General features: G+C 47.0%; 1 protein-coding gene across 3 annotated transcripts in view; it reads left to right on the forward strand.

The window, feature by feature from the left end:
• Positions 1-23,640, forward strand: part of LOC146808801 (guanylate-binding protein 3-like) — a 120,771-nt gene that overhangs the window by 57,772 nt on the left and 39,359 nt on the right. For all 3 annotated transcript variants that reach the window (XM_085615628.1, XM_085615627.1, XM_085615626.1), the window contains exons 5-8: positions 2,496-2,695; positions 4,400-4,642; positions 13,227-13,507; positions 15,862-16,074. In XM_085615628.1, coding sequence (XP_085471754.1) covers positions 2,496-2,695; positions 4,400-4,642; positions 13,227-13,507; positions 15,862-16,074 — 937 coding nt within the window. The remainder of the gene's footprint in view (positions 1-2,495; positions 2,696-4,399; positions 4,643-13,226; positions 13,508-15,861; positions 16,075-23,640) is intronic.

Below are 23,640 nucleotides of genomic sequence, written 5' to 3' on the forward strand. Positions count from 1 at the left end.
CCTCTTATCCCCTCTGAGTGACGGCTCCATAATCCTTTTGCTCTGGGCCTTTCACATGTTGTTCTCTATTTCACATGCTGAAAAGAAGGTCAAAGAATTTCCACATTTCACAGAGAGATGTTGATTCCTCTCTCAGCACCTTTGGGACTGAGCATAACGTTGACAGTCACTGGGAGTGTTTCACTCATGGAAGCAAGTTGCAGCGTTGAGCTCTCATTTCCCACTTCTAGTGTGCACTTAGGACACGGATGTGGGGGTATTTTTAACCATCCTTTCCACAAGGAAATCCGCCTTAACATTGAGTAAAGGTGCTACATCATTTTTAGGTCTCGCCTTGCTATCGGGTAAGCGATAGCAAAGCGAGACTATTGTAAAGGGGCATTTCAAAGTGCTCCGAAAAGCGGATTGCATGGCTAGCACGCGCACAATCACGCGCATCGTGCCGCCATGCAATCCGCTTTGGCAGCGCACTTCAAAGGGTCCGCTCCCCCGCCTGGAATGCGGTCCCCCGCCAAGCGTGCGTGCCACGCTCCGCCGGGCTTGGTTTTTTACTTTTTGAGGAATGGCTAAATGCTTTCCTTTTTTTTCTGCTGGGCTGGATAATGTTGCCAAGCGTGCTGCTGGCTTGGCTGTTTACATTCTACTGGCAGCAGCAATGAGAAATGAACAGTTTGAATTACAAACCATGCGCATTTTGTAAGCTATCTGGTAGTCAATATCCCGCTTGTGATTTTTCTGGCGCTTTCTGCGACAGTCGGTGATTGTGCCCCACTGAAAGCTTTTTGTGGCGTGAACTCGAGTCTTTTCTTCCCACATCCCTGCATTCCTCGCATACTTTTCACAGGCCTTCCCAAGATCATCTGACAAGAGCCCCGGGAGTCACCGAACTTGCTACATTAATTAAACACTCAGGGGCAGGGTAAATGGATGATTTCTCTTCTCGCTTGAGAAAGCCCAGAAAGTGATTTCTTCGGCGCAGCGCGAGCCGCCATTACAGATGGGCTCCGCGCGCAGCAATCAGGCGTGCATCGCATGATTTACTGCTCTGCACTGGGTAAGAAAGTGATTGCATCCTTAACAGGGCCTCACAGAATGGTCACCACCCACACTGTTTATTCAGACTCGGCTGAGGGCGAGCCAGAGGAGTCCTTTTCAATTTCCAGCTCGCGCACCAACCTCGCAGTGCACAGAGAGCACGAAAGGAACACCACTGAATATAATCACAAGGGTTCTTAGTTTCTGAATCCATTCCAGATTTTCGGGATAACCAGTGATTATGTAACTTTCATTTTAGATTGAATGTAGGTATGGCTGTCATCGCCCAAGGGGTCTTTTCGCCTGCCTCTTTTGCATTTTTTTTAATAGCATAAGCTCGACCCTAATGTATTGGAATGCTTTACTTGAGCGCTGGTTACATTACACAAGGTCACATACATTTTCCCCCTATTTTTTTACGCACAGGAAGATTAGGTGATGTACCCAGAATCACAGGATATAGCGCCTTCACCGAGACTAGAACCTGGTCCCCCAGTTACAAAGTGGACAGCTTTGTGCGTAATGTTGCGTCATCTTGTTATTCTCTTTAAATCAGGCACTCCGTAAGGGTGTATGTGTTTGCAGGCTCCAGCTACTTCTGTTAATCCCTCCCACCCCCTCTCCCATCCTTGTTGTTTTCCCTATCCTTCCCGCCTCCTTCTTCATTGTTGTTGTCCCTCCCACCCCCACTCGCGTCCTTTTTTTGCCCCCTTTCCCCTGCCTTACAACAAAAAGCGCTATGATAGCCAGCGCTGGCATTCCATAGCTAATTTTTTTATTTACTTTAACCCAGCTTCAAAAAACATTAACAAATTCAAATAGCTCACGCAGAGCTATTTAGCGTTTGTATTTTTTTTCTTCTTTTACAGATAGCACAGCAGCGCAAAATAAAAACTAAGCATTTTTATGGGCAGCGTTGAAATACTACATTGTCGAGGCAATCCGTCTCACAGACGTATCATTTTTCAGCAATTGCGTCCAATGTGTTTTTTCTCAAAAAAGGTTGTGGTCTATGGAGATTGTGCAGGGGCACCCCAGGCGACCCACCATCAGGGCTTATACAGACAAGCATTGGCATATCCAATAGGTCTCGCCTTTGGGACCTTATAAGTGTTTAGCCATGCAACAGTTGAATAACTAAATACTTATAAGGTCCCAAAAGCGAGACCTATTGGCTGTGCCAATGCTTGTTTCTATTGAGATTAACACCCTGTTCTTGAAGTAAATATTGTTTTTTTATGAGATGAGTTTTGTTGAAGTCAAGTTAGTTATTGGACTTGGGTTAATAACTTAACAATATTTCTTGGAAAGGAAATGTGAGATGTACGCTTTCTATTTTTTTCCCCCAAGGATTGTTTTTGGGGAAGAAAAGACTACTACCTCATCATTTTCCTTTAATTTCCTTCTTTCGTCATTGTTGACTTCTGAATTATACATTTTTCCTAAGCCGTAACCCACAGCTATGTGACTGAGTTAACCGAGCGTATTAAGGTGAAGTCTGCTCCCGCCAGCCGTGATGACATTGATGAAACGGGTGAATTTATGAGCTACTTCCCCACCTTTATCTGGACCGTGCGTGACTTCACCCTGGAGCTCAAGTTAAATGGGCATCCAATCACAGAGGACGAGTACCTGGAGAATGCCATGCTGCTCAAGAAAGGTTTGTGTATGTTCACATATGTATGTAGGTCTTTGAACATGCAGAAACTAACACCTCGATACTAGGTACATAGTCACAGAGGACGAGTACCTGGAGAGTGCCTTGCAGCTCAAGAAAGGTTTGTGTGCATACACACATGTATGTAGCTCTTTGAACATGCAGTATTCAGCTCATTGACACATGGTTGAAGTTAGAATAGCTTTAGGCTCCCATTTGAAAGAAAAACTGATTTTGAAAAGTTTACCTCAAAAATTGGAAAAGCTCATTTTGAAAACTTTACAAACTTGTTTGGTTCGCAAAATCGAAACATACATTTTTCCAACCTTCATTTGTATTTGTAAGTTTCAATAAATAGTTATTTACATTTACAAAAAATAGGTTGGCATTACCTTCTTAAAATAAATGATTAAATAAGAATCCACCAACATTATCCTCCCTGCCCCCACCCACTACACTATTGCACCCTGTTGTAACTAGGTCAGCCTAGCAGCATTGTCTCCTTTGCAAAGTCCATGTATTAAATCTTTCCCATCTAGGTGATAATATATAACATATGCCCTAAGTATATTAGCTGTATGCAGAAGGTGTACATACATTATATTATGCGGAGTCCTCAAGGGATCTCTGGATTGATAAGAGAGAAATATATGCTATTGCCTCCTTTTCAAAAATCCACCATAATGTCTGTCACCAGGCCTCCCTAGAAGGCAGATTTGTTGATCCCCCCATCTAGATAAAATACATAATTTTGTTGCAAGTGGCATATTATGCTGACTTTCTTAGTATATAACGGGCAATCTGCCTCTGAAGTGCAGCCACATTAGATCCTCTCAGCGCACGCTGCCACATCGAACCCAGTTGCCTTCCTAACTGTCTCTTGCACCTCTCTCCAAAAGGCCAGGATCACGATAACGATGAAGAGGGCCAAAGTAGAAGCCCACTTGCTCTGAAGTATGACTAGTCTGGATTAATATACAGATTGTACCCCCGTCCTGAGGAAGCCGATAAGAAAGTGGAGGCTGAAACACGAACGCGTCAACACATAGACGAAGGAGGAGTCCACCTATTATTTGATTTAAAACATTAGTTTTTTGGCATACCAAATTAAGATAGAGGGCTATTACCTTTTTGCCAATAGGACTATCTTCGAATGTACCACTAGGATTGAGAAGTGTACATTTTTCGGAAATATTTTAGGGGAAAATATTTTTGATGTTGTTGTTGTATATATGATTATGTATATATGGATTGTTTTGTAATTTATTTTTTGTATATTTGTAATGATTGTGCCCAGTTTTTTGTGTTTCATTCATTTTGATGCTCACCGATGGATATTTGTGCTTAAAAAATAATTATCGAATTTGCCATAAGAACTAGTGTGTTGCCAAGGTAATTAATAAACTCTTGTGCAAAAATGAAAGAGAGATTTATCCCTCTATACCAGTTGTTTATATATTCTAGATGTTTCTATGCCCAGGTATGGGAGGGTCATTTGGGCATTCCCCGTAGTGTTCTTTTGGGTCTCTCCAAAAGGAGGCGATATGTGGACAGGATCAAAGGATAAAAGTGAGAGTGCCCTTACCCACCCCCCCACTGTACATTCTTGTACAGTGAATGGTTTGTTTAGTATTTGTTTGGTCTTGGAAGTATCCCTCTGTGAGCTACTGGTGACAGTCTCTTCTCTTTGTCCTTCTTACCTCTCAGGTAGCAGCCCAAAGGTGTCTCTGTATAACCTCCCCAGGGAATGCATTCGTCTTTTCTTTCCTGCTCGTAAGTGCTTTGTCTTCGACCGCCCGGCCTCCAAGAGCGGCCTTCATCATATCGAGGAGCTTCAGGAGCATGAACTAGAGCCCGACTTTGTGGCCCAGGCAAAGAAATTCTGTCGGTACATCTTCGAGAATTGCAAAGTAAAGACCATCAAGGGCGGCCATGTGGTCACTGGAAAGTGTGAGTATGCCCAGTGAATGAGTGCAAAGGTAGGATAGCTTTTGTATTAATACAGAGTGGAGCTGCTCGGACGAGAAGTCTGTACAAGGTCATGGGCAGTATGGGTAAACGGAAATAGAGGTGGCGGCGAGTGATGATGGACAGCGAGGGCGATGACAGAGGCAGTCCATACATCTGATGTTTCATACCCTTCCCCCCCATTGATAGGTTTACAGTGGAGAGGGCTAAGGTGAGGCACAGTCTAGACAGGTGGTGAGAAAGAGTTAGGACTGTTTTTTTTTTAGGTCTGCAGAGTTGACTCTTGAGCCATATAAGGGGCAATATAAGGGTGATCTTGAATATGAGCAAAGAGGCAGGTCTCACAGTTTTGCTGTGTGTGGGGTTCAGTGGAGTGGGCTGAATACAGTGAAGTATTACAGTTGGATGATGTGATGGGTGGTTTCGGTGCAGTGAGGAGATGGTAGACAGCTAACTTGATGGTTAGGGTAGAAGAAGCTGTAAATACCAACTACGAAGCAGCCTGCTGGCATCGCTACTGAAAGCGTTCTCCGTGTCCTATTTGCAAGAGCTGATGGGATAGCTAAACATAGAGCGCCATTGAGTCAGTCCTAGATTAATGGGTCAGCACAGCCTCACAGCTGTGTTCCAAAAATGTCTTTTACACAAAGAGCTGGCACACAGCTACTCATCGGAAGCCAAGTTAGTGGACTTTAGATCATAATTTATTTACAGAATGAGGGGTAAAACGTCCAGTGTTTGTACGTAGTAAAACTTGGACATTTTGAGCTCTGGAGCTAAAAGGTATAGATTATCCAGGGGAGTGAAGTCTCTTCTTGTTTAGTTTCACAAATGCTGTAGGGGTGTGCAGCCTTTCTGCCTATTGTAGGCCTCCATCCCCTGCGACAACCTTCAAGGGACGTTTCATACTTTCCAAACTTTCCAACCTTTTCCTTGTGTCGACCTGTTCTGTGAATAGTTTAGAGCTGTATTGAGTTGGGCAAGGACGCTGTTTGGGTTTGGACTTATATGCTGAACAAGGAATCAATAATAATAAAAATGAATCATACTATTTGCAAAGCAATGTAGTCTGTAGGGAGGATGCAAAGTACAGCCCTTTTATTGCTTTATATGCATATGGGCATAGTTCCGGAAGTTATACATTATAGATGATCTGTTACTTTTTTATCCCTAGTGAACTGATGTACCCTGCTTATCAAAATTGCTCAACTGCTTTTTTCTCTTTTCATAAGGAGCTCACTCCTCCTCTTTGGATTTTATATTTGACTTTGCATGGTATAGTCGGATCAGGGTGACGATTTAGAACTTCCCGCTGCATCGATGATGTGACCATGACTTCAGATACATGGGTAGATCCAGTGTTCTGTCTTCATCTGGTCTTTGTTTGTCACACCCACACATAGAAACTTGCCAACGTCTTTCCATAAAACCTTTTTATTTTTTTACATCGTATTTTATTGCATTTTGATAACCATGAATAAAACATCATTGCAATAATCGGTATCCTGCACTGTTGTGGGCCAACAGGGTGGCAGCACTTTAAAAAAATGACATCCATATTTACAAATCTGCATTCAATTAATCATCATGATGAATTTGTCTCAATCTTATTTCTTCCAATATTGACCATTCAATATAACTTCTTTGCCATTGATTCACTGTAACAGGTTCTGAAGGCTATTCTGCTAAGCTGGGGTCCTTTCCAAGCTAGAGCAAAAGCAACCGAAGACTGGCTGCGCAATGATAGGTGCAGCTTGGTGCCAGTGGCATAGGGACAAGGGACCCACGCCGAGTGTTGTTGGTGTTCTGGTTCATGGGGGACTGGCCTAGCAGTTTGAGCTGGACTGTTTGTTGTATCTTACCAGACGTAGCCGAGTTGTATTATAAGTGTTTCTTCATTAAGTTCATGTTGCAGGATGGCATTCCAGCACAATAAGTAGGTTTCCACGAACATCTGCCCTTCAGCCTGGTAATCCTTATACTACAGCCCCACCAGGAGCAGGCTGCCTGCTGCTCAGCCCATCTTCCACCTGTCACCACTCATCCCACAGGCACCACACACTCTAAGCATCACAGACACAACATTCCACTCTCCACTCTCAACACACACTGGCTGAGCAGCAGGGAGATAGGTAAACTGGTGGGATACATATAATTAGATAAGCAGAATATAACATATCCCCTCCTTTTTTATGAAAAGAACAATACAACATGGGAGGGACTATACACAGGAATGTACAAAAGCAGAAAGTAGTTCAAAACTCAGGGATGCAAATCTAAGTACATCACGAGAGACTCTGAACACTTAAGTAACCTCAAAGGAAGGGTAAAATAATTGACAAGCTTTAAAATAGATTATCAAGCAATATAACCCAACATCCCCAATAAAACAGTTTAGAACAAAATGTAACATGGAGCAAAGGGTGGACCGCACGCCGAGACTACGATCCCAACAACAAGGGAACCAAAATTGTAAACCGGATTCCTAACCTGATGTACACTCTGAAAATGGGACAAAGAAACCCATAACATACCCCTGGCGTAAGGGTGAGAAACCAATGTATACGTGTAGCACCTGGTGACTTACACACCGTATAGACAAGACGTGTAGCGCATGGCGACTTACACACCGAACAGACACGATGTGTAGCGCATGGTGACTTACACATCGAACCGACAAGACGTGTAGCGCATGGCGACTTACACACCGTTAACAAAACCCACAATTAAAGTAGTAACTAAGAAACAGAGAGGTGGGAAACCATCTACCAAGAGACAAGAACCTCCCAATGTAAGGGAGTGTGTAGTGTAAAAATGTAAGAAAACTCCATACCCATCCCTCATGTAAGGGAGTTTAAGAACAAACCAAGAGAGGTGTGTGGCCACCACCCACTAAAAGACTAGGACCTCCCTTATGTAATGGTACCCAAGAATGCAAAGTAAATGGCAACCATAAGCCATAAATGTGTGACCAAAAAACACACTAACACTATACTAAAGTGAACACAACTGGACACAGTAGAGATAACAATTCACAGCATCTTTTCGCAACAATAGGCATGCAAAAGTATGCCGTAAATAACCCTCATGAACTTGGCACATGCCCACGTGTAATGTCCATAAATGTACATGATGTAAAATGTACATGTCTTTAAAATTAGGCAAGAAAAACATGTTGTAGTGTGAATATCACCGAAACCTATGTTAAATTATGCAAAAACCCCAATTTAGATCCTGCTCAATATTCACAGACCAGTAACCAGTAGCCTTGTGAGTGAAAAACCCATTAAAAAAACAGAGGCATTCAATATCTATGGTGTGCCTGTCACCGCTATCCTGTGCCACACGCTAGAGTTTCTCAGCAGACAAACTTCCCTCTTGTGGATGACAGGGTGTGCGTGTCACCGAAAACATGCAGACACGCGAAGCAGGTTCTTTAAATTCACTGAACACATCTGGGAATGCGGCTGAACTGCCAATTTTGATTCAGAAATTTGCAATGCTGCACTCCAGATGGCAGCCAAAAGGGCAGTATAACAAAGAAACTCCAACTCACCACCCGACTCTCAGCAGCATCCACTGGCCACCGTGTGTTGGGGAGCAACTGTCCCCAGTGTTTGTAAAAGTACCAACTCATCTTTGTAATGGAAAGAACCGTCGCTGACAGCAAACCCTTGAAGACGCCGGCAGACTTTTCCCGCGAAGAACAACAACCCATTGAAGAATAACCTTTACAGACAAAGATGGCGGCACATACTTGACGCTGTGCTGGATGGGTCTTGGCTCCTCCGTGCATCAAAGCGTCCCATACCATCTCGCAGAACTGCTTAGGAAACAATACATCGAAGAAGTGTCTCCGCTTGACTCCAAAGGTGCAGCTCAGATTGCGCGAGCTGTACCAGACTCGTAACTCCTTTTGAATATACTGCATGTGCTCCAAACGGCCCCCACTCCAGACCGGTCTCAATTTAAAATAAAACAACGGACCAAACTCGTCTAACCAAGGACACTTCATCGTAGTGCTTGCATTCTCCTCGTGTCTCCACAGTCATTGAAATGTCACAGACCGTCGTGCCTAACGGTCATTGTACGGATGCTGCAATATGTTTAAAACTGTAATAATTCATGTTTACTTGAACACGCCCATTTTAGTCCTGTGTGGCCCCTTTGATGTCTTCGCTCTGAGTCTAGCTTGCCTCAAGGCAATGTAAATTGCATCCATATTCCGCTTCTGTGCAGCCACTCGTTTCTTTATTCTCTGATGCATCGTGGTGGTAGACACTTTCACAAGGCCGTGAGAAAAGCACTAAAATTGGCAAGCTGAATCTTGTGGTATCTTGTGGCTGAAATCTTATTGTAGTAAGCATTCACCAGCAGTGTCGCCTGCCATGAAAGTACCTTGTCCAGAAGATGTAAGTAAGTGCAACACGCCTTGACTGGGGCTCTCCGATGTGGAGGAGACTGGTGGGACTGCAAGGCATGTTGATCCTTTTTCACTTGAACATCTTTGCTTACGGTTGAACAGCTTCTTGGTTTCTTGTGGACTCTTGAGCTATTCTGTGAGCTTTTAGTCTTAGAAATGTATATGGCGCTGTTTGCTTTTCTGTAGTTTCTTTGTGTTCCTTCACGTTTGTATCTTCTTTAGTAAGCCAAGTACAGCCAGGTAAAGTAAGACCAAATGTGTGCTTCAGTGTTGAAGCTTCTTCCTTAGTTGGTATAGGTTTCTTAAGTTTCTCCTTGTCCATACCATAGACCAGTCCGTTAAATCCAGTAGTATGCGTGTTTCTTGGTCCAGGTCATCGCCAAAAATATGTTGTGTCTTGCCAGACGTAGCCGAGTTGTATTATAAGTGTTTCTTCATTAAGTTCATGTTGCAGGATGGCATTCCAGCACAATAAGTAGGTTTTAATGTACATCTGCCCTTCAGCCTGGTAATCCTTATAGTACAGCCCACCAGGAGCAGCCTGCCTGCTGCTCAGCCCATCTTCCAACTGTCCCCACTCATCCACACAGACACCACACACTCCAAGCATCACAGACGCAACAACATTTCACTCTCCACTCTCAACACTCACACTGGCTGAGCAGCAGGGAGATCGGTAAACTGGTGAGATACATATAATTAAATAAGCAGGATATAACACTGTTCCTACTGGAGAAGGATAAAGAATGATTTCCATATGGGTGGGTCCAAACTGAGATGGCATGGTGGGCAAAAGAACGATGGGCTGGAATGCTTCCCCGAGCGATTGGCAGTGGTTAGACAAATTGCAAGCATTTCTCCCATCATGTTTTGTCTGATGAAGCTAAAGGCAGGCATTTCATGAAGCTGTTCTTAAATTTCTCATCGACCATTTATTTTAGAATGGATTCCTGTTCTAGACAGGCTTCTGTTGAAAGGATACATCTAAGGGCCCGTTTCTGATCTCGCTAGGAAAGCCCTCCATACGGCTCAGATTCAGAGGGCTTTCCAAGCAAACCGTGCTCCGGGAGTCCGAACGAGCGAGTACGATGCAGCCGTATGTTTACGGACTCGGTTCGCTCGGACTCCCATTGAACACTATGGGAGCCTGTGTACAGACTAGTACAGAGGCCCCCATAGCAAAAAGGGGTAGGTGGGGAAAAGCGTACACTCTGTGGCGGGCACCCAAGGTGCCCGCCACACTGTGCATGCCTGGATCGGGGGGACCCATGGGCACACCCCGTGACAGATTCAGAGGGTCCTGGATGAAGGGGGGCCTGCTACGGCCCCCCGAAGTACGATTCTGACGGGCTTTTTGTCTCGCTGCGATCGAGGCTGATGTTTCACTGTTCTTCGACTTAAGTCTGGCTGGGGCCCTGCTATTCAGGACCCCAGCATAGCTGCTTCCTCTCTAAATTGGTTCCCTGTACCTTAGGTACACCACAGATTGGATTCTGGGGTACCCTTATAAGTCCCTAGTATATGGTATACTATGTACCCAGGGCATAGGTACCCCAGAGGCCTACCAGGGGCTGCAGCATATATTATGCCACCCCTGGGAATCCCTCCAAAATGACACCACAGGTCTGCTACTGCAGCCTGGGTAAGGTGGTGCATGCACCCCTTACTGAGATATAGGTTCACTATATCTCACCCTATCACTGCACATAGTCACCCCTATAGCAGGCCTTATCAATCCTGAAGGCAGGGTGCTTGGTTTTGTGTGAAAGGGTGCCCATGCATAAGCAGAGCCCCTCTGCAGCCTTCGGAATCTCTTCTCCGGGGTTGTCTGTGATGCAGCCTGACCGTATACTCTTAAGTGCATTATAACCAAACGGTAAATGCTAACATCGGACTGGCTGCACGGAAACATGTCGTATTTGGTGTCAAACACCTTGGAATCATACCCCCACACCAGTAACTGGTGTGGGAGTATGATACCACCCTTCTAGAGGGAGAGACATGACAGCACCCGTATACCCGGTATCAGCTAACAGAGCGCTGGCATCAAAAAATGGATGCTGCCAGCCACAGACACGGGTCTGGCCTCCTGCTGCTGACCGAAACCCCGGCAGGGGAGGCCTGGACAATAGTTTTCCTGTCACAGGGAGGTGTTACCACCTCCCAGACAGGCCTTAGTGGATTAGGGCTGGGTGGGAGCACTCCAGGAGTGCTTTGAAGTCTGCCCTGGGGGACATTTGGTGTCCCTGTGCATAGTCCAGCTCAAACCGGTTGCAGGGGCTCCCAGCCCCTGCTCTAGCTCGAAACTGGACAAAGGAAATGGGTATTGCCACCCCTCTTTCCTGATCCTTCCATTGGTGGGTCCCCAGAGTATGTCTAACCCCTTCCTTGGGTATAAGAAAGGAACCCCTGGCTACAGGATTTTAGATTACACCTGGACAAAACTTTGCTACAGAAATCCCAGAACTTTGACGATCTACACGAGTAGATGACTGAAGAATCTCCCTTGGAGTAAAGGAGTTACTACCCTACTTGGCAGGCACCAAAGACGCATCTGTCTAGTCTGCATCTCCGAAGATCCCGCCGGACACCGAAGAATTTGCAACACAGGAGGTGGGTTTCCAGAGTCCCTTTGTGGGACAGCTCTAATCCAGCTCCTGGTCATCCTCTACGCCTCCTGGTCCTCGTGGCTGAAGAGTCAGGCTTCCCCTGTTCGAACCTGAAGCACCCGACATCGGTGGGCATTCGTCTGTCGTGCCTCTGGTCACTGGCAAGTGACCCAGACTCTGTCCCCTCTGCTTTCAGGTTCTTCACATCTTCAATCCAGGCTTGGATCTCTTCGGGCACTTCTCCTTTTCCCGGCATCAGCACTTTTCAGTCTCCTGCCATTGAAAACGACGACGCGACCCGACACCATTTGACAATTAAGCACCCGGCTGGGTGAGGTAACACGAGTACTCCGGTACTCCCGTGGGTGTTGGCCCTAGAACCATCTAAGTCCAAAAGGGTTTGTTCCCAGTCCACTCCTAAGTGTCCTTAAACTTTAAAATTCTAACTGTGACTTTGCCCATAGAAGCTAACGGCTGTGTTTTCACACTGCACACATCCCCCGTGGATCCCCTGTGTCACTACCTTGGGTTCCTTGGGGTCCCAGAGATTCTACAGGCTCTAGGCCTTGTGTCTAGTTAAGACGTGGTTCTTATACCACTTTCTTAATATTTGGTTTGGTTTGCCTCTAGGGCCTATCGTATATTGTGCTAATTTACTGTGATATTTGAAGTGTTAACATATGTGCTTTTAACTCTAGCCTCATAAAGAGACTAGTAGGGTGTGTTTAGGAATAAATACATATATTTATATATATACCTGGTGTGATCTCCTTTCATTTAACCACTCAAGAGATTATAGACTGGTAAAACAAGCTGCTTTACATTCCTTCAAGACTTAACCTGAAGACTGCTCTCCATAGCTACCACTAGGATAGCTTTCAATAAAGGTTGTCTTTAACCTGTCATCAATAAGGGGTTGTTTGGACTGGTGTAAGGTGCCCACTATAACTAGTGGATAGCATATACCAGGCCAACTTCTCACAATAGTGCAGCACGATTAGGCTACGAATGAGTTGTACGGACAGATTCGGGTTGACGTGTATGCGATCTTCGCATCGTACTTGGTCGCTCGGACCTGTGTACGATTTGGTCGTAAACAAAGGCTACGAATCGGATCCGGGAAAGCCAAATCCGATTCAGAGGCCTTCCGAACGACATCGGAATTGGGCCCTAAGTGTGTTCCTGTAGCTAGAGTAGCACAAAGTTAATGTCATTAAACTCATGCTTCACGGTGTGTCGTCACTTTTGCAGGCCAGATGTGATGATACATTGTTACTTATGTTGCACGTCTGTCATTATTACATGATACTTGTGTGTCTTACATCTGAAAATTAAAGAAAAAAAATCATTGTAAATTTTTTTTTAAAACTTTGTTTGTGGAAATATATTTTACATCTTCCATTAAGCAGATCATGAATTATGCAGTAAATGTCTAATTATTAAGTGTATTTTGCGCTGCATAATCACCTAATTCCAGTTGGCTTACCTAGTGTGTAAGTTAATATTTGAAATAAGATTTATCCTTCTATTTTAGTTCTGGGGAATCTGGCGGTGACGTATGTCGATGCTATCCGGAGTGGTGCAGTGCCCTGCATGGAGAATGCGGTGCTGGCTTTGGCACAGATTGAGAACTCCGCGGCTGTCATGGAAGCAGTGGCACACTACGAGAAGGAGATGAACCAGCGGGTAGTGTTTCCCACTGAGACGCTGAAGGAGTTCCTGGACGTGCACGCCGTTTGTGAGAAAGGCGCCATCCAGATATTCATGGACCGCTCATTTAAAGACGACAATCGGGAGTTCCAAGGCCAGCTTATGGTACAGTCATTGAACATGGACACATTTCTTTCAGATTCTTACAGAGCAAAGCAAAAGCAAACCAGGCAATATGAATATCATGCTATATCGCCCTATGCTATGATAGGATCAGCCCTATGGAAGACTGCATTTGGGATTTTGCAGTACTACCCAATGCACAGTACAGGCACGTGGTGAAATCTAGTAGTATTTATTTATGTCACTAGCATGTCAGCAGAGGCCACTTTGCATCACAAAAAGACTTGGAAATCGGTTCATATTCATTCTGCGAGGTTGCTGCTGGGCATAGAGGCGATGTAGCTCAGAGCGCCTGTTTGTCATCAGTACGTGGGAACAGAGGGAAGACAAACATTGGGGTCCCAGCAAAAGAGGGTAGTGGTCCAGAGTACATGGGGTCTAGTGGAAATTACACCAAATGGATTCCACAGCTGAGCTCCTTGAGGGCTCGCTCATGGGTGGGCTGGTCAGGCTGGTATCATTGGATCTGAGGTTTAGACTGGGGATAGAGTGGAGGGCCAAGATTCTAGGGACTTCGGTCCTTTTTCCTAATTAGACTGAAACTGTAAACAGAACGGTTGGATTCATCATTTGGTCTACTGGAATTAGAGTGCCCGTCTATCATATTTAAGGCATTCCTGCTGATGAAGTTGAAGTCGGAGTCCTGCCGCTTGGTTCCAAATTGCCTGATGCTTCGAATCTTCATAGCACTGATGTTTACCGTGGTCCAATAGTCTAGACGTGACAGAGCCAGGTTCTCTTGTGAGTTTGATTTGTGGTCAGGCTGCAGAAGGGTGATGGGCCCCTTTGGGTGGAAGGATGGATGGTTTTGAATCAGCTGGACAGCACCAAAAAGCTGCATTTTAACATGTGCAGCAGTCTTAGTATGTAGAAACGAAATCTGGCCCATGATGCTACAAGTGCATCAGAGCTGGAGGAGGTGCCCTCCCCTCCCCCAAATACATCATGTAGGCTTCCATGGGTTCGTTATATATTTAAAGTGCTTTGAGTCTGTGAAAATTGTTTTAAACTGTTCAATCAATCAGAGTTGTCATACTTCTTAAAAAAGGTTCTCAGACTATGAAATAAAAAAAACATTAATATTGATCTTAGGGCAGACTTTTCAGCGATTTCTCCAGGATGCACCATCATGGCGATGCTGGAGTTAGGTCTCTGTGATACCCCAAACCGCGCCTGTAGAATCAACTATAAAGTGCCTAAAACCTGACAGTGCAGGGCAGCTCCATAAATCAGCCACTCCCTTGGTGTGTATTGCTAAAGCAAGAACACCTTTAAATATCCATGCATGCGAGCACATGTGCACTCAGCATTGGGCACCTAAGTAGAGGTCAGAACTACAGCATGATGTAAAGAGCACCTAACCTGTACATTATATAACAGAAAAAGGAAGATATTTCAGCAGATGAGGAGGCTATTCATACACGACAGAAGGGCTATAAGGCTATTAGAACTATTGACCCACTGAGAATGGAGTGATATGAATGAAATGGAGATGAACAAAAAGACAAACATTGGGATGGGGGAGCAGAACGTTCACACCAGCTGTTGTTAGCTCCCTGATGCCCACGTGCCTACAACGGGGCTCCCTACATCCCGGTGTTCTAATACAGCAGAAAGAATATGTGATGACTCTCTTGTCAACTTGCATAATTACTTTATAATTTTATTTATTATGTGTCTCATTAAACTTGGTGATTAACTTATAAAGTATTGGTCTTGTGAGATAAGACTTCTGACTAATGATATGTGCCCTTTAAGTAAGCAGTCCCTTTTTTACGCACATCCCTTAATCATACATCAGAAGAACCACAGGGCTTACTTCATGCTGGGATTGTAGAAAATGGACGAGACAGTTGAAAACAAGATCGCTTTACGTGTTAAGCACAGCATTGGAAAAGACATAAAAACAATAAGTTGACCTTTTTAATTAACTGTTTAATTTGACTTGGAAAGGATCTCCTGTGCATCACTTAGAGTGATCTAGGTGAGGCCTGGCCGAAGCCCGGAAAGCCCTGGAGGCTAACACAGAGGTTTCCAGATCTGAGGGGGCGGAGGGTGAACCTGGAAGGCCTTTTGAAACTAGAGTTGGTCATAAGTCAGGCACTGTCTGTCAAGGGCCTGCATCTTCCTCAATAGTGAGGGTCTTTCAGAAGCATCATTGGTCTAGAATGGGGTGGTTTCCTCGCAAGTCATCTGATTGCCGAGCACCTACAAGTAGACACCCCTGTTGTTTTTGACACTGCATTGGGGTCACCTCTATTTTCTCTCTTCATTAGCCAGTATCCTAGCACTTAGTCCCACTGGTAATTCTGTCCATGTGTTATTTTCCATTACAGAGTGACCTGGAAATGAAAAAAGAGCAATTTCTACGGAGAAATGAGCGCGAGTCATCCGCCCGGTGCCAGGCATTGATCCAAGAGTTCTTCCAACCGGTGGAGGCGGGAATATCAGCAGGGAAGTACTCCAAGAAGGGGGGGTACCAGCAGTTCATGACTGACCAGCAGGCTGCAGTGATGAGATACAATCAGGCACAGAGAAAAGGCATACAGGTAACACAGTGTGTAATGAAAACTCAGCTGTAATAAAAAACCGTATGACAAATAATACATGACGACAAACCCTACAATGCCACAAGTTTTTCCGAAAAAAACAAACACAAAGACTCACCAGCCTAACCAATTCTCTACGGGGCAGCTTGTATATAATTAAATTTAATCCAGGAAATCTACAAATTTAAAATCAAATCTACAAAAGGAAACTGTATGCTAACTAGGGCCAGGCATACTCAACATGTTTGCAGTCGATTTGCTAAATCAGAGCATTTGCAACTGCATATATGTTACATGTTTTATGTAACATTTTATTTTCGGATTTTGTAGAAGTTTACCAACTACAAAACTGGCAATGAAAATGGTTACTGAATTGCAGTTTTGAAGGGCTGTGTTTCCACCGCCCTTTCCAAATTGTGCTTCAGTACCTTATGTCAATGGTTTGTGACGCTAATTCAGGTTGCAAACCATTGCTAAGTTACCAGCTGCCAAGTTTGGACCCCCTTCCCCTTAGGGGACTGGGATGGCAGCTTCTGGGGGATTAAGAAATTGTCCAGGCAATGATTGGCAACTCTCTTTAAAGCGTATCAAAATGTACAAGTTTTTTTTTCGGAGAAGCCTATTTCTTTTATGGAATAACATTTTTTGAAACCCAGTCTTGGGGATGGTGGTCTGCTGTGCCTGAAGGGCTCCCACCCCTTATCACTGTGCCAAATGGCAAAAGTCGCTAACCCGACTATAATTAGGCAGGTTCTCCGTGACCCCCTCCAATTGGTATTTTGCAAAGTGACTTATTATTATGTAGATCGGCTCTCAAAATGAGATATTGGTCATAAAAAGTATAGTTGCAATTTGGGATCTTTTTTAGTGACCAGGATCTTCAAACATCTGTCCCTAAATCTTTAAGTCAAATTCGCTCATGTACCAACCCTGGAATGAGAATCATATGGATCGAGACAAACTGTGGCACAAGCGGTCTCTTTGGAACATCCCCGAGGCTCAGCTGGATTTGCTCTTACTTCTTCACACCGACACTTGGGTTCAGGTGAAGCGAGGGTACACACCTCTCTAGCCGAATACCACCAAGCAAAGGGCTGAAGCAGTGCCGTGTTCACACGCCCACCCTATTCGACCTCTTTCTGGCAGACTTGCTGCAGAGGTTTAACACCTGCAACTCTCATGCTGCAAGGCTTGGGGGCTTGTGAGAAAGTGCCATCTTTCTTGCAAGGTATGCCCCCACTTTTTGCTGAATTGCTGAATGTAATTTGACTGAGTGTGCCCTGGACTCCTGCCAATCAGGTGCCCAGGGCCTATGTTCCTTCCCTAAAACAAACAAAACCCAAATTGGCAACCCCTGGCCACATGTCAGCCCCTGGTAAATGGTACCCTAGGCACCCAGGGCCTTGTGACCAGGGAAGGCCTCTAAGGGCTGCAGCACTCACTGTGCCACCCTTAGAGGCCCTGTACCCTTACACACACACACACTGCCTTTGCAGGCTGAGTGTTTGGGTGCAAGACAAAAACAAGGTCGACATGACACACATCCCTGTGTGCCATGCCCATCACCTACACTGCCATGGCATACATCAGCCACCCCTCTAGCTGGGTGCCTTGTGCCAATGGTGTGGGCACACGAGCAGGAGCCCTGTGCCCCTACAGTACCCAGGTCCATTCCTGAGCACTGTAAGTGCAGTGCTGCCATTTAGTACATGGTGCTGAGAGCTCGTCAAACACGAACTCCACAGCACCATAATGGCAACACTGAAGACTGAGAAGTTTGGTATCAAACTTCTCAGCACATTAAACCCACACTCATGCAAGTGTGGGATTTAATGTACCAAGCACCCCAGAGGGCATCTTAGAGATGCCCCCTTGAACCTAACCTAAAATCCACGTCTGCTCTGAGGCTGCCTAGGCTGCCACACAGCAGACATGTTGCTGGACCCCTGGGTGGGAGAGCTCCTGCTCTCCTGGGCCTGCAACAATGCACATCCTGGGCGAGGTGCTAAATCTCCTCCCCCAGGATGGGCAGGGGGAAGCTTCAAGGGCATGCCGCCTCTGTGAGCTTCCCCAGGCCACTGCAAACCCCCCACTCTGGCGGGAAGCTGTGGCCGGAAACCCCAAATAAGGACAGGGGATGTGCCAGCCTGCCAACCCCACCCCTCTGGTGGGGGAGGCGAGGTGAAGCACATCTCTGGGCTCTCGCCATCTTGAAGATGGGAAGCCCTACCCTATCAGGACTAGGCTACTGCCCTCCTCCCACAGGAGAGAGGCAGGATAGGGGGTGTACCCACCCCGGGACAGGGACCCATTGGTCCATGCCCTTCACCTACCTGTAACGCCCCTAAATCTAGTGTTCGAGGCATGTGGGCTGCTGAATTCATATCTGTGCATAGATCGCCGCCTAGTGTTGGGTCCGGATGTTTGCACGTTGTTGTCCTGGAAGAGTCTTCGAAGTATCACGAGATAGGTGACTCCTCCCCTGGACCACAGTGCGCATGGGCATCCTCTCCATCCTTAGATTGTTTTTTTCCGCCATTGGGTTCGGATGTGCTTATCTTAGCTCAAGATGGGAAAATTCAGTTTAAGGCCAAAAGGCCTTTAGTTTTCGTCGGTACTGTTCCCGTTCGGTATCGAATAGTTTCTTTACTACTTTAGAACCTTCTTCCAGATTTTCGGATCCGTTTCGTCCGACCATCGAACTTCCATTGACAATGGAATCGAGGACTCCATTCAAACGGTGTCCTTTATGCCACGCAAAATACCCACACATCGACGTCCACCCGGTATGCAACAAATGTCTCTCACCGGATCACGATGAGTCGAAATGTATGGCCTGTGCCCGATTCCGATCGAAGAAGACTCTCCGGAATCGACGGGCGGCGAGATTAGAAGCGCAGCAATCGGCGCCTGCCCCGGCTAACATCTTCAGCACCGAAGACGAGGACGCCGAGAGCGTGGAAGAAGTAGACTCCAGCCCCGCTTCCGAACACGATTCCCGCTCGGAAGACGACGATGAGGTGCTTTTTCAAAGGGAAGAAGTCATCGACGAGGTAGGAGACTACGATGAGGCCTTTGGGGCCGAAGAAGATAGCTCTAGCGAGGAGCCAGGCCCACCCGTCGATACGGAGGCCGACAAAGTGTGTCATCATAAGGCTCAGGTCGAGGGATCGCCTCCGGGCCTTACCCGAGATCAATCTCAAGGTTCTTCGGCCCCGCCTTCACGCCCGGCCTCGAACATTCCGCACGAGCCATTATTAACGAAAACGACTGGATTCCCTTCAGCGAAACCGAAACCAATCGTCGCACCAGTTCCACCGAAATCAAAAGTGAAACTGGCTGTATCCGGCTCGAAGGCCTCGAAGCCCACCACTCCTTCGACGCCAGCAAAGGCCGTCGGCCCCGAACGCAGTAAAAGGGATTTCGGCGCCGAACTCACTGCAGCGGATATCGGTGCCGAGCTGAAGAAAAAGGCCCTCGGTCCCCACAAAGCGCCTCGGCCTCTGGCACCAAAGCCGTCGGCCCCGACCACCACAGTCAAAGTGGCCGCCCCATCTGCGTCGACGTCGAAAACAGCGGCGCACGCCAAGTCGTCGACTCCAACGACCGTCGATACCTCTCTTCGGATCGATGACCCCATGGCTCCAAAACAGTCGACGCCTACCTCCAAGGTGCCGACCGGTCCCAAAGAGCCTTCTGCGTTCTCCACGCAACAAGTCGCGGCATCGTTGCAACGCATCAGGGAACGGGCAGCCCTCCGATCTACGTCGGTCCCCGACACGCACAAGGCTCCGAAAGCACCCTCGGCGCCGACCAACATCACTTTTGGCTTGCCGCCGTCCACGGCGCCGAAGATGTTTGAGATCCGAACACGTGTCCGCCAGACACAGTCCCCGTCTACTGGACACACAGATTCTGAGCCTTCACAGCCACAATTCATCGACGCCAACACTGGTAAACTGATGCTCCGCAAGCGGAAAATCATGCCAGAGAGGGGATTGGACTCCTACAGAATCCCTCTCAAGCATAAATTGCCAGCGGGGTCGGAACCAGTTCTTCATGAACGCTTACAACCCTCCCATCAGCATCCCCAGTCCTTTTCTCCTACGCCTTCAGAGACAGACACAGTAGAGGACTATATGGGAGATGATACCACCTACCCTGGGGATGTCGATCCTGATGAGCACCTGCAAGACCCAGATCAGGCATGGGATGACCCTACAGACCAAGGTACCACGCCACATACTCATGACACGCAGCTTTACAGCACAAAGACATCTCCCACAGAGGACACTGCTGCCTTCAATGCCCTCATAGAACGGGCTGCTGCCAATCATGGAGTAGAACTCCATTCTGACACTGTCGAAGAAGACTTCTTGGTGGACACTTTCGCTTCTCCTGAAAGAACTGTCAAAACTCTGCCCATGTTGAAAGGAGTTCTCAAACCTGCAAAAGACATTTTTTATTTAAACGACCAGGGCACGGGTGCTAAACCCCAGGATTTAAAAAAAATCCAAGCCTGCACCCGGAGACCCTATGTACATTAGGGGTCAGTTACCTTTGGACTCCATGGTAGTTGCTAACGCTCGGAAACGAGCCCATTCGCAGACAACAAGTGATGCCCCTCCCCCAGACAAGGAGTCCAAAGTGCTGGAGACATCAGGCAAAAGGATTGCAGCGCAAGCAGCAAACATCTGGCGCATTGCCAACACACAGGCACTCCTGGCCCGTTCTGATCGTTCCCACTACGACACACTGGAAACACTACTCCAACATTTGCCAGATAAATACAAAGAGGCAGTGGAGCTCCTCATCAGAGAGGGACAACTCCTTACCAATGCATCCATCAAGTGCACCCTGGATGCTGCCGACACAGCGGCACGGGCAATCAACACAAGCGTCATGTTGAGACGACACGCGTGGTTGAGAATCTCAGGCTTCAAGCCGGAGATTCAGAACAACATCTTAAATCAACCAGTCAACCCTGATTACTTATTCGGCCCTGAAGTTGACACTGCCCTCGAGAAAATTAAGAAAGACACTGACACTGCGAAATCAATGGGGGCTCTGCAGACGTAGCAGTTTCGTAGTGGCTCCTTTCGTCGCCCCCAGAATAGAGGAGCAACTAGAGGCCAGGGGTCACAGCAGCAATACACCAAAGGGGGCACACAGAGTACCTACGATAAAACCAACAGAGGCGGATATCGTGGCTCCAGCACCAAGGGCAGAGGACGTGGTTACGGCAACACCAGGTCCTCACCCAAAACCAAACAGTGACGCCCTCTCCCTTCCCCCCGACCACATAACACCTGTCAGGGGGAGACTCCAGCGGTTCCTGTCCACGTGGAAAACCATCACCACAGACAGGTGGGTCAGGGACATTATCCAGCACGGTTACTGCCTCGAATTAACCTCCACTCCACCCAACATACCGCCAAAGCACCGTCCTATGTCCGTAGAGCACTTGGCATTATTGCAGCAGGAAGTGCTAAGTATGCTGCAAAAAGGTGCAATAGAGGTCGTGCCCACCGACCAGCAGGGGACAGGGGTGTACTCTCTGTACTTCTTAATCCCAAAAAAGGATGGGTCGCTCAGACCTATACTAGACCTGAGACCCCTCAACCAATACATTCTCTCAGAGCATTTCCATATGCTCACCCTACAGCAGGTTCTCCCGCTGCTCAGCCAGGGAGACTTCCTAGCCACACTAGACCTCAAAGATGCGTATTTCCACATACCCATACACCCATCACACAGGAAATATCTCAGGTTCACAATTCAGGAACATCGCTCTCAATTCAAAGTTCTCCCCTTCGGAGTGACAACAGCACCCAGGGTTTTCACCAAGTGCCTAGCTACGGTGGCTGCACATCCACGGAGACAACACATTCACGTCTACCCTTACCTGGACGACTGGCTTGTTCAGGCAAAGTCAGCCCAGCAATGTGCCAGCCACATATCCCTCACCATTCACCTTCTTCACAGTCTGGGATTCTCACTAAATTACCCGAAATCACATCTCCAACCCGCACACGTACGACAGTACCTGGGCGCAACCATAAACACTCTGGCAGCCACAGCTCAGCCAAATTTAGTGAGGATCAACAGCATGCAACTGCTGATCTCAAAGTTCAAACCTCAACACTCCCTTCCTGCGCGAGTGTTCATGCAGTTGATAGGCATGATGGCCTCCTGCATTTTCATAGTCCCGCACGCGAGACTACATATGCGCCCACTTCAAGAGTGCTTGGCACGTCAATGGAATCAGGCTCACGGGCAATTAAAAGACCTAGTGTTGGTGAGCGGTCGGGCATACAACTCTCTGCATTGGTGGAATCCACAAAACCTTTGCAAGGGCCGACCGTTCCAAGAGCCTGTTCCACAAATCATGCTAACAGCGGACGCCTCTCAACAAGGTTGGGGAGCTCATGTACTCTCTTTCACAGTGCAGGGACTATGGTCAACCCAACAAAAGAAGATGCACATCAACGTTCTGGAAATGATGGCAATCTTCCTAGCCATGAAGGCATTCAAGGTACACTTGTGCAACAAAGTCGTGTTGATCCGGACGGACAACATGACTGCCATGTACTACATACAGAAGCAGGGAGGAACACACTCTCCACAGTTGTCTCATCTGGCTCAGAGCATGTGGAAGTGGGCCATTCAGAGGAACATATTCCTCATGGCGGAACACCTCCCCGGCAAGGACAACCAGATGGCGGATCTGCTCAGCAGACACAGCCACCAGATGCACGAGTGGGAGCTACACCCATCAATACTCCAACCGTACTTCCAACAGTGGGGTCATCCGGAGATAGACCTATTCGCCACAAACGAAAACGCAAAAATGCCAAAGCTTTGCCGCCAGGTTCCCACATCCTCAGTCACAGGGCAATGCGATATGGATGAACTGGTCCGGCAGATTTGCGTACGCTTTTCCCCCAGCGCCATTAATACCGCTAGTGGCACGCAAACTGCGACAACACTCGCTGACACTCATCCTAGTTGCTCCCACATGGGCGCGCCAACCATGGTACACCACCTTTCTCGAACTTTCCGTGGTACCGCATCAGAGGCTGCGGATCAAACCCGCACTTTTAACGCAGAACCATGGCGAAATTCAGCACCCAGATCCGCAACAGCTGAACCTGGCAATCTGGCTCCTGAAGTCTTAGAGTTTGGCTACCTAAACCTGCCACCTGACTGTATGGATATAATCAAGGAGGCCAGGAGACCCACTACCAGAGCTTGCTATGCGGCTAAATGGAAGAGGTTTGTCATTTATTGTAACAACAATGACATTAACCCGCTGCACGCATCCATTCAAAACATCATCTGTTACCTCTTACACCTATACCGATGCAATCTGGCATACACCTCACTACGTATCCATTTAACCGCAATAGCAGCCTATCTCCAAAACAGGCAGCACCTCTCTTTATTCAGAGTGCCTGCCATCAAAGCCTTCTTGGAGGGACTCAAACGAGTAATTCCTCCAAGACATCCACCAGCACCGGTGTGGAACCTCAATTTGGTCCTCACCAGACTGATGGGTCCACCCTT

The sequence above is a fragment of the Triturus cristatus genome, chromosome 7, assembly GCF_964204655.1.
Source record: "Triturus cristatus chromosome 7, aTriCri1.1, whole genome shotgun sequence".
Taxonomy (NCBI): Eukaryota; Metazoa; Chordata; class Amphibia; order Caudata; family Salamandridae; genus Triturus; species Triturus cristatus.